Source organism: Aspergillus tanneri, assembly GCF_003426965.1.
Source record: "Aspergillus tanneri strain NIH1004 chromosome Unknown AapTan_2_pilon_pilon_pilon, whole genome shotgun sequence".
In the NCBI taxonomy this organism is placed as follows: domain Eukaryota; kingdom Fungi; phylum Ascomycota; class Eurotiomycetes; order Eurotiales; family Aspergillaceae; genus Aspergillus; species Aspergillus tanneri.
In genome coordinates, this window is record NW_022984629.1 from 3,625,064 (window position 1) to 3,644,676 (window position 19,613).

The following is a 19,613-nucleotide window of genomic DNA, read 5'->3' on the forward strand; positions in this document are numbered from 1 at the left end:
CTTTAATGCATTAAGCAGTATTATATATATTATATACACAAATTTATACTAACTTACTGTTCCTTCTACTGTTCTATGTAGTATATATGTATTTATATTGATTTACCTACTTATTTGTTACAACTAATAAATATAAGTGGATAAGTAAACCCCTCCAATATTCCTACCGTAACCGGACACCTCCGAGAACTTCCTAATTAAGTATGGCTTGCGTATTTAAATTAGCGAAAGTCTACTCCGTAACTAGTAATATGTACGGAGTAATACTTGTAAGAAGAGTTCGCATGGCCAGTAGAAAATTGACAATATAGTCTGTAATCCGTGTATATTCTAATAGGATATGGCTATTCCAACACCACTTAATATTGCTATTCTGACACTTAGCCCATCCCTTTTAGAAAGGTGGAAACACTAAACTGACCGCCTCCCTGGCCGCTTACAGATAAAACCACGTAGGTTAGTCATATCTCCACTAAATATAAGAACTTTCAATGAAAATAGAATCATTCTACGCATATGACGAGCCACATGCTTTATCTCTTGAAAATTCCTTCTATGAATCCGATTATGATTCCGACCCCGACCCTGCCTCCAATTCCTCTGCGCCAACTGAGCTTGATCGCTCGGTGTCGTGGCAGGCGTGGCGGTCGTGTAGGCAGTCGATCTAATTGATTTAAACTAGCCTAGAATAGGAAATAGGTGTTTGTTAGATTTTATTGCATTTTAGGGTGATTCAGACCACCTTGCAGAAGTGGCAGGGTATTTCGCTTGTAGGAGACACCATTGGATTTTCAAAAACTCGGCAGAATTTTGGTGGTGTGGGTCATTTGGTTGCACTATCCGAAAGGGGGATGGGCTGGGTGTCATTATAGCAATACGGAGTGTCAGAATAGCCAAATCCTTCTAATATTTATATGGAGCATACCGTTTTCTTTTTAAAAAAAGATTTAAGCCTCACAGTTACAGATATAAATATAAATATAAATATTTTATATTATTTAAAGGCTTTTTTCTCTTTTTTTCCCGTTCTATCTATCTTAACAGACTGCTCATATTATTATTAGTAGTCTATTTATAACTTTACAGAAGTATTTTCTATTTACGGAGTTGCACACTAACTACTAATCTATCTTCGTAAGTATTTTTATGTGTTAAGGTATCTAGAGATCATCTTCTGCTTTCTTTGGGATAGATTTAGTATACTCTATCTCTATATCAGGCTCAATCTAGATTCTGACGGAAGTGTGGCCAGTTAAGGGAGAAAGGCTTTTGGAAGGCTTTGGGATTTTAGCATAATTTCTTGTCTAAATAATCGTGCATTATACCAATTAGAACGTTGAGGCCTTGGGGGTTTGTAAAAACATTATAGGGGTGTCGCTACATCATCTCCCCAACTACGTAGATTCTATTGCATACACCCCGTGGTCTATATACTTGGTATATGCATGCTAGAAAATGCTAGTCACCATGGATGAAATATGTTGATTTAGGTCTTAATGCTAAATACCAAGTAATACCTAATAATGACTACCATAGCCCTCCCTACTCCGTCTGTTATGCCCTCTCTCTACCAGTTTGGTTGTCTATGCGCTAACAAATCGGGCACCCGAGTGTCCGGGGACACCGAGCGTCCGATTTCTGGGTCTGCTTCCCCCTGAATGGGTTAAGGGCCAGGAGAATTCTCCCATCATAAGCATTATCCTCCATTTGATAATATAGATAGTATAGAGGAATTTGCAATTGTTGGTGATGCTGCGGCAAAAAACTTAGAACACTCGGTGCCCGATTACGTTAGTATAGACTAAACCATTCGAACGACTGATCTCTGTATGTACAAGTTTGCCAATCTCACTAATCGCTGGGTACATTACATTAGTAGGTAGTAAGTCCATACTATATCAAGGATGTAGTAGGTATTGTCTGTTTTAAGATTTTCCATTAGCCCTTCCAAACTTAACCAATCATCTTAACAAGAATCTCAGTGGACATATAGCTGCTACGTCTATCTATAAGTTAACTAATTAGTTAACTTACCCCGTAATCGGTAAGCGAGCGTGCGGCTCTGTATTCCATATAAAATGACACTTTTTGAGACTCTAATATCTCAACAATAAAGCACCTAGAGGGCATAAATTTTAATATGCAGTATAATATAATGCTATATATATATATATTAAGTAGAGAAATTTCAGGAATAGATATTTCTCTATTATCTTATCAAGATATTTTTATATCTACTGGTAGTTGAGATATTAAGGTCTTAAAAGAGTGCCATTTTATATGGAGTACAGAATTGCGGCTCTCGCCATTCTGCGCTCGCTTACCGATTATCTACTCGATTAAGTAGATTACTTAATATCTTAATAATAATAAAACAAGGTAACTATAACTAGATCTCCTGGGCCTATTTATTGCAGCACAAAAATCTACCTGGGCTATAGAACATGTGCAGTCTTGAATGATCTCCCAAGTTAAGCTAACACTAGGCAAAGGTTAGACAGGATATCTATTGGCAATAGCCCATTTCTGCTGGCTCAAGACATTAGGCGGTTTATAGCCGCGCATGCAAGTCAACACCAGATGCCATATTTAACTGCAAAGAATATACTGGGAAATACAAACTCGCTCATCTCATCTAAACTATATTTCCCCGAAGAAGGTTTGGCTCCTATAACATCTGCATTCTTCTGAACACTATTTTAACAAAGTAAACGATATAGGAATCAAACTAAATACCACGAAGTACTAGTCACCATTTAGCTAGCCGGCACTCTCTACAGCGTATCTGCAGTGTGTAAGGTCTACTCAACAGTGACAGACTTCGCAAGATTGCGAGGAAAGTCAACATTGAGACCCTCCCCAACAGCGAGCCAGTATGAAATCAGCTGAAGCGGGATGACATTGAGGAGGCCCTGGAGGCAGTCGACGGTCTTCGGTACTTCAATCTTCTCCGTCTGTGCAGTTGAAAACTCCGGGTCATCGTGGTTGCAAATTACAATAGGGCGCCCACCACGAGCGATGACTTTGGGAACATTAGCAAATACGCTACACTTGTGAGAACGAGGACCTTAAATTAAATTAGACTGACCTTGTTGGTACGCATTCAACGACTTAGAGAAAATGTTATCCCTTGTGAGGATCATGATGATAGGTAAATTTTCGTCGACAAGCGCAAGGACACCGTGCTTCAATTCGCCCGACATAACAGCCTCGCAGTGAAGGTACGATATTTCCTTGATTTTTAGAGCACCTGGACGACGACAAGTTAATACCGATCCATGTTTAATTGGCCTAACCTAGTCCTTACCTTCAAGAGCAGTGGGAAACTGACTGCCCCTACCAAGTAGAAGCAGACTCTTTTGGTTTTTGAAGAACTTCGCACACATCTGTTTGATAGGTTCGTTAAGTTTTAATATCTCCCTAAACTGTTCAGAGACCTTAGCGAGACCTTCTATGATCTCTTCCCGTCTCTTCTGCTTCGAGGCTCGATCCTCACTGAGAGAGAGAGCAAACATAACCATGGCGACGAACTGAGAAGTATATGCTTTCGTAGAGGCGACACCAATTTCAGGACCAGCATTGATATGCACACCACAGTGCGTTAAAAGGGAAATGGACGACCCTACAACGTTCACAATTCCAACAGTCAATGCACCTCGCTCAAGGCAATAACGGAGAGCCATAAGCGAATCAGCTGTTTCACCGGATTGAGAAACGAAGACACAAGTATCATCACGGAAAACAGGTGCCTGTCTGTCCAAAAAGTCGGAGGCAAGTTCCACAGAAATAGGGATCTCGGATAGTTCCTCGAAAACTCCACGAACAGCCATGCATGAATGGTAGCTAGTTCCGCAGGCAACGAAAATTATCCTCCTGCAACGGCGAATGGTAGATATGTACTGGCGAAGCCCACCAAGTGTAACTTGTTTGTTGGGAACATCCAATCGACCTCTCATGGTGTTTACAACAGACTCTGGCTGCTCGAAAATTTCCTTTTGCATGAAATGATCGAATTTGCCCTTCATGATTTCCTGGAGCTCAAGCTCAATGGTCTGGATAGCACGAACGTTGGAGGTGCCGTCATCTTTTGTTAGTCGATGAATGTGAAGCTGTCCTTCATGCACATGGGCAATATCGTCATCTTCGAGGTAAAGGACTTTCTTTGTGTGCTCGACAATAGCAGACGGGTCAGACGACAAGAAAAACTCTGCTGGTTGGGGAACACCATCGTCAGATAAGAAAGCGCGGGACTGCGACCGATGCAAAAGCGACTTATCAGGAGGAGCAAGAAGCCCAGTAGCCGACTTCTTGATGGCAACGTTCTGAGAAGCTTGTTCCGCCGAAAGTGGCCCATCCTCTGAGTATTCGACATCCACGAAATCTACCTTCATCTTCTTTGAAGTCCTCACGCCAATAACGAGTGGAGAGCCTTTTCGAGCGGCAATGACCTCGTGGGGATAATGCACGGACTTTATCAGAAGACCAAAGGCACCCTCGAGCTCTTTCACAACAGCCTTAGCTAGCACAGTAAAATCGATATCCGGTTGCTGATCGTACAAGTATTTTGTAAGCTTTGCAATGCATTCTGTGTCTGTCTCTGTCTCAAAGCGAAATCCTTTGGTCTCCAATAGAGCCTTGAGTTCCTTGTAGTTGGTAATGATTCCATTGTGGACAATGGAGAACTCCCAATTCAAATCAGACCTGCACAAATATCACAATTAGCTAGTTGATTCCCATCCAAGTCAAACCAACCCATGTGGCACAGTCAGCAATGTACGTGATTAACTTACCTATGCGGGTGGCAGTTTTGGCGAGAAGGTGTCCCATGAGTAGCCCAGCGAGTGTGAGAAATACCAGCATGAGACTCGAACGTTTTTGTTAGGTCAGGTTTAGAATCCTCAATAAGCTTCTTCAACTTTGCGACCTTGCCAACTTCCTTGAATGCACAGACTTCGTTCTTCTTGTCACCGTCGATGGCAAGCCCAGCAGAATCGTAGCCCCGATATTCAAGCCGCGAAAGACCTGGAACACGTCAGCAAATCATTTTTAGCAATCTGCAGAATTTTGAGGAAAACAAAGGAGCCAGCTAAGGACACTTACCATTGAGAAGAGTATCAATGATATATTTACGGTCCCTTTCGACCAAGTAGTTGATATAACCGAAGATGCCACTGCTATTTGTTAACCACTTGGGCCATTTTAAGAACAACAATTATCCAAAAACACACCACATTGTTGTTCTAGGGGGGAAATTGCGCGATAGAGACTGATACAAGTTTTAATTTGCGGTTTCCGAGTCAAGCGCAACACTATCCTCGGTATATAAAGTCAGCTAGACAATGATGTTTAACCCTGGAGAACAATTTATTAGCATTGTTAATGTTTTGATTCTGTTAATGCTTATAGATAAGAACATACACAATGCAGATGGCAGTTCAATTTTCAGGGTGAAGGGTTGTTGGGAAGAAAATGAAGTACGAGAGGGGAGAAGTATTGTTGAACAGGATCGACAATCAGTTGGAAGGAGGGGGGGGAGCTGTTATGTTTTATGTTGTGAGATCGGCCCACACACAGACCAAGGAAGCAGCTACTACTGTGTATGGACTACAACTACCTGGTACCTAGTAAGGAGTAGGTGCCGTCTACCTACCGACCAGACTACTCTGGTTAGTTAGGTAGTGGTACTGGTGTCAGGGCGTAATCGATTCATTCAACAAGGTAAATGGCCAATAATGAGCCCCTTCTGCGCCTCAAACAAGTCCATTGGCATGTCTCACTCGTAACCCGGCTCAAGACCCATTCACCCATGGGAAATAGGAGGCGGTCCTAACCATTAATAGGAATATTCCCCACTTAAGGATTCAAAAATAGCCCACCATCCTTTTTGCTATTTATTATCATTAGTCGAGTGTGTATCGAGCTACTGTTTATGATCTGAGAAAGAAATGAGCAGGCTATACGGAGTATAATTAGGTACATAGGGTTTGATGGGTAGAAGCTAGCATCTACCTTGGGGAGGGTAAATATCGAAGCAATATCGAAGCAATTATTGGTATCGTATGTATACATCATATTAGCCTCTTGCTCCTTTCCTTCAGGCTGATAACTCCACGACTGAATGTCGCCATTATGCTTATTTAGAACTTAACAGTAGTTAAGTAGTTAAATTACCGGTCACAAATAACGAGTTACTTCAAATCCAGGATAGAGCAGTTTGGACATGTAAATACTGGAGGCCTCCTAGGTACGGTATATACTAATGTGCTTAACTCTTAGAGAGTTCGGAGTACCTTAGAAATAATACCCTAGGCCTTTCTATGAATTAAATGACTTGCCCTAGGTACCACTAATCAAAGACAGTGTCCGATAATGTTACCAATTCAGGGGTTTTACCTTTTTTAGGGAGACACCTAGCTCCACTTATCCTCCTAACCTCTACGGAGTTCCAGTTACATTGTTATGGTGAAACAGAACAAAGATAAGTCCCCCAGATCCCATACGGAGAACAGAAAACTACTCTATTTTTATCTATTCTTCTCACTCTTGGGCCTACTATTTTTAGTCAGGTTCGCGAGCCTCCTCTTTTCTGTTTGGTATCTCTTCATCCATACAACATACTCGATCACCGAGCTGCGCGCCTGTATATAAAATAGCACTTTTTATGACCTTAATATTTTAACAACAACATAGAGTTATAATAAAACAGAGGTATTCATTGATATAAATAATTCAGAATGCTTATGTAATTTAATTGGAATTTTAAGGTTTTTATTAAATTATAATACAGGATTATTTCAAATACCACTGTATATAATTGTATATTTTGAAATATCATAAACTAGAAATCCTTAAAGGATCTAGGCTTAGTATCTATGCATGTGCTATTGTATTATTATATATTATAGATTTTAGGCCCTCTTGATATGTAGTTGTTTAGATACTAGGCTTATTAAAAAGTGCTATTTTATATGCAATACAGAGGTGCACAGCTCGGTGATCGAGTACGTTACTACTCTGGTATACAAGCATACTTAGTATAGAAGAGAACACCTAAATCCCTCCCAGTGCCTAAAATACAGATCAATGACATGTACCAAGTCGGAGTAACACTATCGTCATATTAGAAAAATATACCTTTGGATATCTAGATACAGAGAAGTACGGAGTGTACTATATTGATACTGCAGAACCACCTATGTACTGTGAAGTAGATCTTTTTTACTCCTCCCTCTGGTAAAGGGGTAGATGATTGGTAATTTTCTACCCTCCACTAAGCGGCAACCATCTTAATGGCCTACCAACTACTTTTTATGGCTATATAAATTGAAGGTTGGCAGGTATATACGGAGTGGATGGCCCGTGTTCGCTGCACAATCTACTACGATATAGTGTGAAGTCCTGTCAGAGAGAATAGTAATACTATGGCGAAGTATCTGCCCAACAGTTTCTAGCCAGAGTTTACTTGTAGTGTATACTGGTTATTACGATTGACTACTCGCACCACAGAGTACAGTAATTATATTTAGATTAGAGTTGGCTAGTAGTAATCGAAGAGAGATAGTCGTACAGATACCAGGATGGAGAGAGTAGATTAGGTAGTTGAGATAAATCCATCCTAGTCAAATGTAACAAATCAACCGGGAGCTTTAAACATGATATAGAAAACCAAACTGCTAGTATAGTTAACTAAAGAGAAAAGAGCCTACATCTGACGTCAGCAAATAATTTTTGATGTATAACTAGTTTGTCACGGCAATTAACTAGCAACTGGATATTTAAACCAAAGTTGACAAGAAGAAGGGTTGAGCCCCCCAAACAACGGCCAGATAGTATATACGATGCAATGCTATGATTGCTAGAAAAGAAAATACAGCATAGTGTTTTTATCCATTGGGAATTTAGAGAGATACTGTAGTTTTCCAGTTGGTTGACTTCTACTATTTCGGCGACTAGCAAGTACTCCGTACTGCGTAATTAGGAATAGCAGCCAGCGGGTGTTCTGGTATCCTTTCGGGACATACCTTAAAAGGGGGGGGAAATCTTTAATTAACCATAACATCAACTAGATCAGCGCAAGAAGAACACAGCAACTCCATATCATATTCCATATTGTCTGCCTTGGCGTCTTGACTTACAACTTGAACTCCATGTGTGGTAACTCAACACTTGCCACTCCAACTGTTGTGAATTACTCCATACCCTCTTTCGCACCTAGTTTATCCGTGTCAGAAAATCCTGCGTCTCAGGACAGCAAATTTTTTCCCTCATTTGCTCTCATCTAAATGAGGGCCTTCCTTTCGTCAACCTCCTAGCTATTGAACAAGTAGAAAGGGAAGGGCTGCTCAATTTGTCTATCGCTCTACCTTTCTCAGACTCCTCACTACTGCCTTCCCCCTGCCTCCGAAGCTAGCTCCTATATTGTCTACACCAGGAGTAATTATTCGCTCTTTACCCACACATTAGCCAGTGGGATACGGTTAAGGATGCTGTTTCCTAGCCGCAAAGGCTTTGATTTTGGCGTGTAGCCATCACCACCATGTCGCGTTCCTCGGCAGGCTTTGCGGATTTCTTCCCTACCGCTCCATCAGTCCTCCAACAAAAACGTTTCAAATTAACCCGAGAGCGGCCTCAACCCCAACCTCAGTCTGGTAACGAGAAGTGCGAAGAAGAGCTTGCTTGCAATGCGGCTCCAAGGGGGAACATTTGTTCCACAAAGGAGGAGATATCTTCTGATGCAATCCAAAAGCATTGCGCAAATAGCGGAAAGGCATCTTCTGAAACTACAAAAGAAAGAACTGCAAGGCCTGCGATCAACGGAGTCTCTTCTTGCAGTGCCTCTGCTCCTCGCGGAAGCGCAACATCTTCACATGAAGTACATCTTGACACTCTCACTCCGCTCACTAATGCAGAGTTGTCGTCACCCCACAAACCTAGCTCGCCTCAAATTAAGATACCAAATGGGACTGCCGAAGAGGACACCACATGTTTGAAGCTGGAAGAGCAAAAGTCCGAGATAGCCTCTCTCCGAACTCCTCCAACTCCGCAATCACTAACTCGTCGTATCGGTGGCATCAGAGGCTACAAGCTGATATATGACCCTGACTTTGAGAAACGACCGTCAAAGGAGAAGCGCAAGAAACCTCGCTATTTGGATATTGGTTTCGACGAACAAACTCATTGTCCATCTGACCCTCGACTGGGTATATCAAATTACACGAGAGGTGCTGGTTGTAAACAGAAGACGAAGTTTCGGCCAGCGCCCTATACATTGAAGCATTGGTCTTATGATGCCTCGACTAGCATAGGACCTGGACCCCCGGTGCAGATAGTGGTCACCGGTTTTGACCCGCTCACCCCCATTGCACCGATTAGTGCCTTATTCTCGAGTTTCGGGGAGATTTCTGAAATTAACAACCGCACTGACCCTATAACTGGTAGGTTTCTGGGGGTATGTTCAATCAAGTACAAAGATAGTGAGTCGTTTAGAGGGGGCGGTCCTGTTCTCGGGGCGAATGCAGCAAAGCGAGCCTATTACGAATGCAAGAAGGAACAGCGCATTGGAACCCGCAGAATCAGGGTCGAATTAGACCGGGATGGCATGGTTTCGGATAAAATCGTTTCGAGGGCTGTTGATTCCCAAAGAATTGGATATAAGGGTAGCTTACCTATCGCTGAAGACACAAAAGTTGAACCACATGGGAAAAATGAACCTCCTCCGATGGCGCCGAAAGGCCCCTCTGGGAAATTGTCTATTCGGCCGATGGCTACGATTCCGGAAGGGCCAAGGGTAAGCTTTTTGAAACCTGTGGTTCCGTCATTAGTCGAAGATATTCCAATTCTGAATCAGATCAAACGTGACCCATATATTTTCATTGCGCATTGCTACGTTCCCGTTCTCAGCACAACTGTGCCGCACCTGAAAAAGAGACTCAAATTATTTAACTGGAAAGATATTCGCTGCGACAGAACTGGATATTATATAATATTTGAAAACTCTCGGCGTGGTGAAGAAGAAACCGAGCGCTGTTACAAGATGTGCCATATGAAGCCGCTATTCACGTATATCATGAACATGGAAAGTCAGCCCTACGGAAACCCGGGCTACGAGCGCAGCCCAAGCCCCGAGAGGTTCCAAGCAGAGCAGCGCGAAAGAGCTGAGAAAGAGAGGCTAAGGAAAGAAGCTAGTTTGGACGATGAAGAGGAAAAGAAGCAGCGAGCTCTTGATCTGGATCCATGCAAGGAGGTGCTAGCCATAATAATTCGAGATTTGAAGGATAAGCTTCTTGAAGACGTGAAGTCGCGCATTGCTGCACCAGCATTGTATGACTATCTTGACCCAGATCGGCATGCACCAACAAGGAAGAAGCTGGGAATTGCGGACCCAGAAGGCACCAGAATGCCCTTGTTTCGGATCGACTTTGATAATCGGCTTGGAACACCTGATTCTCGTTCTGGATTATCCCAAGCCGGTCGTCCATTTAATACGTCTAGTCTTAACGTACTTGCGCTTCCACGGATTAGAAAAGCCCGCCGCCTTGATCACACAGACGCTGCTTTCTTAGATGAAAGGCGTAAACAGCCACTGCGAAGAAAAGAAGTTCGCCCCCTTTACCATCGCCTACAACAGTTACATGATGATGACGACTCAGACGATGAGCAAAGGACCCCATTTGCTAAAGACACTGATGAGCAAGATAGTCGGCCACCAAGTCGGATGAGTTCGAGAGCTTCAGACACAGATGATGGCGATGAATTTGTCTCTACGTCTCTGCAAAGTTCACTTGCTAATAATCTGACTCATAAAGTGAGAAGTTCAGAGTTGGAGGATAAAGACGATGTCTTACCGGATGGGCCGTTTAGTGGCTCTACTCAACATTGTATTCCTGAGCTTTCGCCTGCATCGCATAAAAGGAAACGGCTTGGCGAAGAGCTTAAGGCACGAAAGAGACAGAAAGAAGATGAAGAGCTTTTCGGCATTAGCCCTACCATAGAGATAGAAGATGAACGCATCAGAGAGCGCTCAACTTCTCGGGAGGCCACTGACAAGGACGTTGTGGCTGGAGATATCAGCTCACTTCAAAGCCTGTCAGCTCAGGACGGCAAGAATCAGCAAAAGAAAACATTTCAACAACGCTCAGGACTCGAGAATCTGCAAGGAATTGATACAGATTCCCCCGTCATTCGAGACGGTCATCACGTCATGTTGAATTCCCTCGAGGAAGTCGACAATACAGAGCTACGGGATATATCAAAGACCCAAGTCAAATGGAGAGTCTCTGATGATGAGCCTCGGCCAATCGTTGATGATGATGATGCCATTATTATGGATCTTGATGGTTGGCAGACCTTGATTAAGGATGAGGAAGACCTCCACTTCCTTCGTGAAATTTTGGTTGAGCAGCAAAAGACCATTGTTGGGAACCTGTCAGCGTGGGCATGGAGACAAAAAGAGATAAAGGCACTTAATCGCCCTGGCAATATAGGGCCTGTACATGAAGACATAGTTATTCATGGTTACTATGTTTCTAATGCAACTGGCGCAGCTCGAACGGAAGGTCGAAAAAAGATTTTGGAATCCGAAAAGTCGAAATATTTACCACATCGGATCAAAGTTCAAAAGGCTCGTGAGGAACGCGAGGCAAAGGCCAAAAACGATCCCCACACCGTCGCCGCTGAAGCTGCAAGAGTTGCAGCAGCAAAGACTATTTCTAAGTCAACCTCCAGGTCTACGAGGGTGAACAATCGCCGCCTAATAGCTGATATCAACGCGCAAAAGCAGGCTCTTCCTACTCAAAATGGTGATGGTGATGTTCTCCGGTTCAACCAATTAAAGAAAAGAAAGAAGCCGGTGCGCTTCGCTAGGTCAGCCATACATAACTGGGGTCTATACGCTGAGGAGAATATAACAGCGAATGACATGATCATTGAATATGTTGGGGAAAAAGTCCGGCAACAAGTGGCAGACATGAGAGAAAGACAATACCTTAAAAGTGGGATCGGCAGCAGTTATCTTTTTCGAATTGATGAAAATACAGTTATAGATGCCACAAAAAGAGGGGGCATCGCTAGGTTTATTAACCATAGCTGTACGCCTAACTGCACCGCCAAGATCATTAAAGTTGACGGTAGCAAACGAATTGTTATATATGCGTTGAGGGATATTGAAAGAGGTAAGTTCAATATGAGCATCAATATTGGTAGATACATTTGGCGAGTAAACTAATAAGTGCCCAGATGAGGAGCTGACGTATGACTACAAATTTGAGAGGGAGTGGGATAGTGATGATAGAATTCCATGCCTCTGTGGTTCAACTGGATGTAAAGGATTTCTTAATTAATATGAAATTCTGCGCATGTTTTTAAGTGAGCCTTATGACTATGGTGTAATTATTTTTGGACGTAGGAAATACAGGTTTTCGAGAGAAGAAACGGCACTTGTTTTCTAAGTCATTGCATATGTCGGTTCTAAGAGCTAGCTAGCCATCTATTTTACTATGCCTAGAATCCTAATACTTTATTAGAACTAGAAATCAGTAGCAATACATTAGAGCTCAAGACGGACACAAATAGTAGAGTTAAAATTTTCCAACTTATAAAGGGAAATCAATTTCTATCGAGTTGACCATTGAGATGAGGCAGAGATATCTGCCAGCTTTAGGTCCATTAAAAAGTCCGTGCAACAATATCTCCCTTAGTACCAAGCCCTAAATTCTGCTTCGACTATGTATCCACTCCTGCCATTCATCCCCACCATATATTTAGCGAACAGTGTTTAATCAGGCTGAAAGGCAGAGTTAATAGGTTTCGAAAAGATTTTTTGGCTATATTCAGTATAATATGTAAATTGTAGCCAGTGACGCAGATAAGATATTCGAAGAGCATATTGAACTGAGTCTCTTGCTCTTGACATCAACTTATAGCCTGTCTTTATAATAAGAGTTTAAACTAAAAAGAAAGGAAAGAGAAACAATCAGCAGCGATCACAGGCAGTTGGGAAGCGACGCAAACCTAAATGGCTAGGAAGAAGAAAATTTGCTATCCCGTCTTTAACCAAGTATTGATGTCCACAATTCCCGCAGACCAACTTGCCCTGAACAATTTGTGTTTCCAGTAACAATCGATGGAGCTCTTTTAACGTCTGCCCATCCTTAAGCACATCTCCTTCGGGCTTTTTCGTGGGGATATTTGGGAACCCAAGCTTGTTGGCAAGTAAGTGCCTGTTCCCACAAATCTAAAAACATAAACACATGCATATTCATACCTCATTTGCCATTATCTGTAGTCCACTCCAGTCAATTCGAGGAACAATGTTACAGATAAACTCTGGTTGGAAATCAAGCTCTTGTAGTTCAAGCTCAACATCCTGAAAATGAAGTGGGAAGGATGCAGGAGACGTCTTGCAATCCTTGACAGCACACGTTAGAAAATTAGCAGTTAATACTTTCATATCGTCAACAGGGTATAGTAGAGGCGTTCGCAATCTTTTCCATTTAATATTTTATTTTCGAGGGTGGTGGTAGTTTAGGAGCAAATTATGTGTTATGCTCATCAAAAAAAAGTTAGAGAGTTATGGTCTGCGACTAAATTATCTCTTTGGGTACTACAAGTAGGTAATGATGTACAGTACAGTACATCCGCGGGAAATACTAGTAGCCTTAGGCAGAAACTGCCTTGAATGGAAAGAACTAAATCAGGACGGAGCTTCCTGCCTTGTGGCATTCTACCACACGCCTTCATACAAAATTCCTGCTTCAAAATCTAATTGTTTTGTGGCCTTGTTAGTATATTTTTGTAATCCATTTGACAGATTGTCTAGTTCTTAATTGCATAATTAAGGAATTATGATCCATATACCCCGTAGGTATTTGACTTATATAGACTCTCCATACAAGTGTTTATTTGGCCACATAGATCCATCAAGTATTTAATTTATATATTTCGCCAATGTGCAGCATCCTTGCTAACCACTTATTCCTAACAAAAAATAGCAATTGTGGAAGTAGAAGTCTCTGGATTATTTAATTATGACATCCACAAGATCTTCGTGTGTAATATCATAGTCTGTGAGGCAAGAATTCGGATCTAGGCGATCACCATCAAATATGAGATATACATCTTGGCACTCATCCACCCTTTGTGCATCACGATAGATGGCGACTACCTGGGAGACTCCCATCTGTGCACTGACATTCATTGTATAAGTCTCACGGCCAGGGCATTTTAAAGCAATTTTGATTGGCAGACATCGAGGTTTATCATCTTCCAAATGCTCCTCTCCTTCTAGATGTGTGAACAATGCTTGTTGACTACCAGGGGTGAAGTCTTCCTCTATAACAGCCTCCATGTGAATACGTATGCTGTCCTTCTCTGTGCGATAATCATCTGTGATTACTCTTTGCATATCTCTCTTTGCATAAATCCCCAAGCTTCTGCAAGTTGTGACATCGAATAGTCTGCGCCCTTTCCAAGACAAGAATACAGAGGAGTGCATCCCCTGTGGTAGATTCTGGTGCTTACACCACGCTAGACGGACATCTTTTAATGACTGTGACAATTTTCGATGGATAACGATTGGCTGTGTATTTGCTAGTCTTGAAGAGATAAGGATCTGAACTGTCACATCCCCACACATATCATTGCCATGAATGTCTGCCTGGAAAGTAGCATCACCATCAAAACCCTGCTTAGATTCAATAGCAAATAATTTGTCGGTACTATCTGGCTCTGTTGTGTGGTATGAGAGATGGGGCGTTAGAGGTTTCCAAAAGCCTGCTCGGTCATGGGACGGTTCATGAGCAGTGGCAGATACATCATCCACCCCAACATCCAAATTGTACTGTCTTCGCGAGGAAGTGCTACCCTTTTTATCGTCTTCGCTTGGAACATGGTAGGGGTCAACTCTAGTGGTAGATAGAGGGCCCTGATCACTCATCACTCGACCACTGTCTGGTAGAACAGGGTTCATTTCAAACTCTGGAGAATGTTCCCTTGCAGTAGGCAGGCGCTTACATACCTCGACATCCTCAGTGGGGGTAGTAGGGGCGCAATTAGCAGTACGTTCCCGAGCTTCCTTATTTGCGGCAACAATATCTCCATATGTTTGTCCAGCTCGGCGGTAGAAATCAGAAGGGGGATCCTTCTCCCCTCTGTTCGCCCAGGGTGGTCTATTAAAGAATGTCCGCATGAGGAGGACTAGTTTGGCTCTGCCTTATACCATCTAATCTGTGAAAAAATAACAGATTCCGCGTGAAAGAAAGCATGAAGTGCTGGAGTTATAAAATTAATATTGTTTCAGCCTCACCAGTCTCGCAGGTAACATAGATGACTAATATCCTAACTAGCATTTATCAGTGTATGCACGTGATTATAACTTGGTGACTAATCTTCTCCCAACCTAACTATCAACTTTTCTGTGACGCAAATAACTTGCTACACTAATAGGAGTTAAGAAGCAATAAAAAGCCAGTACAATGGAAAGCAGCACACCATCAGAAGGTCGAGATCCATCAGCTTTCTTAAGTGAAATTATTAGTGCTCCAGTCACAGTGAAATTAAATTCAGGTGTTGTTTACAAAGGTTTGAAGCTTTCTAGTGAACTTTTTCTCTCTGTATACTAATGATAACTTAGGTGAACTTCAATCAGTAGATGGTTATATGAACATTGCTCTGGAGAAATCGGAGGAGTATGTTAATGGAAAGCTGAGGCGAGTGTACGGTGATGCTTTTGTTCGAGGAAATAATGGTATGTTATATTACTCCTTTATATTAATGGGTCTAATGCAGTACAGTGCTTTATATATCTGCACATTAGAGCGAAATTTATAAGCTAAAGCTACTTAACACCTTGAGCATATTTCACTATCCCATTTATGGCATTGTGTGGTGCAACAAGTTAGTTTTCATTGGTCATTCAATATTGCATTGTACTATGTAGAGCGCCATGGAACAGAGGGTTCTAGTCTTTGACTACGCTCCTTTATATGTCTGTAGAAATTACATCTTTTTCTCTCGTGGATTATTCTTTGTAGGATCAAGGAGCCACGGATATATCCCTCTTTCTTCTTTATTTTTTAAGCGAATGTGGACCAGCATATACCAGACTATATAGATATCAAGAGCAACCAATTTTGAGTATGCTACTAAGCGGAAATCCTCACAGAAACGGCTTGTAGCTTCGTGTGTTATCAAATATACCCAGTTTGACTTCTATGCACCCTTTCTCCTCTTCGCATATGTGTATAAATCGAACCCCTACGCCCAATGGAAAAGAACTGGGAGGATAATCGAGGAAAGAGGGCTGGGTTTTCTGGACTTTTTAAGTACGTTGATGTCTGGGCATGGGTCACGTACCCCACTCGAAAAATATATTTTTCCGGCATAAGACAATTCAGCATAACACCACCTGAAATTTACCTACTCACATTCATCTCCATAATCTGCTATTCCATATACCTTTCCTCTCCATACCACAGCTACCCACGTTGGAATATAGAATGAGCCTGCAGGCAATTAAGTACACCAATGGCAGTCTTGCCATACTTGACCAGCTGCAGCTCCCATACGTGGAGAGATATTTCACAATACAGACATGTGAAGAGGGCTGGCATGCAATCAAGGAGATGCGTGTGCGAGGGGCTCCTGCTATTGCTATCGTGGCGGCCCTCTCACTTGCATCTGAACTTAATAATCTGATAACAAACAATAAATTACCATCCCAAGCACCAGACACACGGGCACTCATCACTGAGAAATTACGATATCTTGTGGAAAGCAGGCCGACTGCAGTTAATCTGAGTGATGCTGCACGAAAACTTGAGGCCGTAGTGACGGAGCATGCCCAGGAAGTGGGATCAACAGGCCATAGTGTTGCATCCTCGTATATCAGGGCAGCAGAGCACATGCTAGCAAAAGATGTGGATGATAATATGAAAATTGGCCAACATGGCTCAGATTGGATTGCAGCTAATGCAATCGCTATTCCTGGAAGCAAGGCTACGGTTCTTACCCATTGCAACACGGGGTATGTCCCAAGAGATTCATGCTAGTACCTTATTGACACTAATAATATATGTACAGCTCTCTTGCAACATCGGGCTATGGGACAGCATTGGGTGTTATACGTGCACTAGCATCAGCTAATATGCTGCAACATGCATACTGCACCGAAACAAGGCCATACAACCAAGGCTCTCGTCTGACTGCATTTGAACTAGTCCATGACCATCTCCCTGCCACCCTAATTACAGACTCAATGGCAGGTGCATTACTTGCAAAGGTTGAAGCAAACTTGAATGCAGTTATTGTAGGGGCAGATAGGGTAGCAGCAAACGGTGACACAGCTAATAAAATAGGCACATATAGTCTCGCAGTCCTTGCGAGGTACCATGGAGTGAAATTTCTCGTCGCCGCGCCCCTTACGACCATTGACTTCAGTACCAAATCGGGCAATGACATTATCATTGAAGAACGGCCCGCTGTTGAGGTGTCTAGGGTTAGAGGTCTTAGTGAAGAAAGTGGGACTATGGAGGGGCAGAGGTTGAAGACAGTATGCGTAGCAGCAGAGGGAATTAACATTTGGAACCCAGCATTTGATATCACTCCTTGCAAGCTTATTGACGGTATCATAACCGAGAAAGGTGTCATAGAAAAGGGCAATGACGGTGAATTTCACATGGAAGATTTGTTCTAATCCTGATGAGTCGCGGAGTTTTTCATAACCTCCTGCTTATTATTGCCATCTGCTTGAGGCAGAAGCTTATCACACCTCTCAAGTGTGACAAGCAGTTCTTCGATTCTGTATTCTAAGGCCGTGAGTTCATCCTCGAGTGCCGAAGCTGTCGCCTCGCCACTTGAGCGACGTCAGATGTGCCATAGAATCAGGACGTATTTAATTGGTGATTATGTACTTAGCTATGTCATCCAGGGTCTGTTGTCTTATCTATTAGCAACTTCGGTGCAAGTTGTTAATTTGATTTATTTTATGCATTCCATGGCTTGCATTGGCAGAGTTGGTGGGCAACCATCTCCTCCTAGGGCTAGCAGAGGTGTGATCTTACTTGTAAAACATAACTCCCAGTCTGGCCTTGGTGACCAGTGGTTTCAGACATGATAACCTGAGGTATTAAACTGTGTTGGATAATGACTTTAAAGAGTCATCACACCTTATTGTGGAACAACGATGAGCAAGAGAGTCTCACGTGGCATTAGTTATGATTGCGGAGACTCCTGCATAAAAGTATATTTTGCAGATAGTGGACGTCACATGACTGCTCTGTCTACGGTAGCTGCACTTGGATCTAGCTATTATCATATCAATACTAGTCTATTTTATTTTGCATGGTGTCAGAATAGCCAGACTCTGTCTTTGTGGCTACTTGGCGCTCTGTGTGTCTTCTATATCGTGGGTGATCTTGATCACCTGACGCTTGATATTTGTTGGAAGCATGGAGTCTAGGATTCGGGGGTATGGACTCTACGGAGGCACCCGCAAACTAGGCCAATAACGTACTCGATCACCGAGCCCCGTATTGCATACAAAATAGCACCCCTTATGACCCCAATGTTTTAACAATAACATAGAGTTATAGTAATTACAGAAGTATTCCTTGATATAACGTATTCGGTAAGCGAGCCGGCCATGAAAGCGAGTCAGCCACCTCGTATTGCATATAATATAGGGCTTTTTAAGGACCTAATATCTCAACCACAACATATCGAGAGGGCCTTAAATATATGATATACACTATTATGGTACTAAATATACATATAGTGGACTGGAAAGCCTATATCTTTTCTGGTTCTTTATATTACAATACATTCAATTGTATTTATCATATTTCCGTATTATAGAATGGGAAAAAATAATAAAATTATAAATAAAATATATACAGGCTTGGCAACGATACCTTCCAGTATCGATGGAATCGGTAGTATCACTGATACTAGCAGAACTCTCACCGCTTAATTAGTATAATCTCCTGTTTTATTATGTATGTAGGATTGGGTACTAATACCCTGCCAATTAGGTACTAACATTAATACTCTGGTTATATTATGCGGGAATAGACTGTATCTACTTTTAATTCTTTTAGAATTAGTTTATATATTAGTCTAAGCTACTAATTTTCTATTTTATATAACTTAGCTCTTGTGTATTGCAGCTTTACATAATTTCTAATTCTACAATATTATTATACGAACCATGGATTCTAATATAGTCTATTAAATTTAATACCTTTACCTATGCTTGATTCGGTTAATAGTAAGTCCAAAAGGAGAAAAATACCAGCAGCTTAAATAACATGGGCCCATACTCGTGCAGCTTATAATAGAGAGGTGTAATTTTATAATAATCCTAGAATTTAGTACTATATTTATTATACAGAATTAGTATATAGCACCTCTGTTACAACTAATATATAGAAACATCTTAAATCAAAACATTAAATCTCTATTAATCCTGCTCCAAGCCTGTTACAACAAGTAATATTTGACCAACTATTCTAACTTTATTTTAAGGCAAAGTCCTTAGATTAAACACAAGAAATTTATACTTAGGTCTTTCGAAAAATCTTAATTCAAGATATTATTAATAAGGCATTGGTTTGATTAAT

At 41.8% G+C, this 19,613-nt stretch overlaps 4 protein-coding genes across 4 annotated transcripts; 2 read left to right on the forward strand and 2 right to left on the reverse strand.

Moving 5' to 3' along the window:
• Positions 1-2,801: 2,801 nt before the first annotated feature.
• Positions 2,802-5,233, reverse strand: gfa1 (glutamine--fructose-6-phosphate transaminase (isomerizing) GFA1; the record flags this gene model as incomplete). Its single annotated transcript, XM_033565886.1, has 6 exons — positions 2,802-3,022; positions 3,089-3,250; positions 3,308-4,701; positions 4,791-5,022; positions 5,101-5,174; positions 5,229-5,233. 6 exons carry the CDS (start codon positions 5,231-5,233, stop codon positions 2,802-2,804), a joined length of 2,088 nt encoding a protein of 695 aa, XP_033431643.1.
• Positions 5,234-8,536: 3,303 nt separating this feature from the next.
• On the forward strand, positions 8,537-12,338 carry set1 (histone methyltransferase SET1; the record flags this gene model as incomplete). Its single annotated transcript, XM_033565887.1, has 2 exons — positions 8,537-12,170; positions 12,235-12,338. The coding sequence occupies 2 exons, from the start codon at positions 8,537-8,539 to the stop codon at positions 12,336-12,338; spliced, it is 3,738 nt and encodes a 1,245-aa protein (XP_033431644.1).
• A 1,676-nt stretch (positions 12,339-14,014) lies between these two features.
• ATNIH1004_001188 (small ubiquitin-related modifier domain-containing protein) lies at positions 14,015-15,184 on the reverse strand (the record flags this gene model as incomplete). The annotated part of the gene is made up of 1 exon (XM_033565888.1): positions 14,015-15,184. The coding sequence occupies one exon, from the start codon at positions 15,182-15,184 to the stop codon at positions 14,015-14,017; it is 1,170 nt and encodes a 389-aa protein (XP_033431645.1).
• A 1,309-nt stretch (positions 15,185-16,493) lies between these two features.
• On the forward strand, positions 16,494-17,689 carry MRI1 (S-methyl-5-thioribose-1-phosphate isomerase; the record flags this gene model as incomplete). Its single annotated transcript, XM_033565889.1, has 2 exons — positions 16,494-17,020; positions 17,077-17,689. The coding sequence occupies 2 exons, from the start codon at positions 16,494-16,496 to the stop codon at positions 17,687-17,689; spliced, it is 1,140 nt and encodes a 379-aa protein (XP_033431646.1).
• Positions 17,690-19,613: the final 1,924 nt, after the last annotated feature.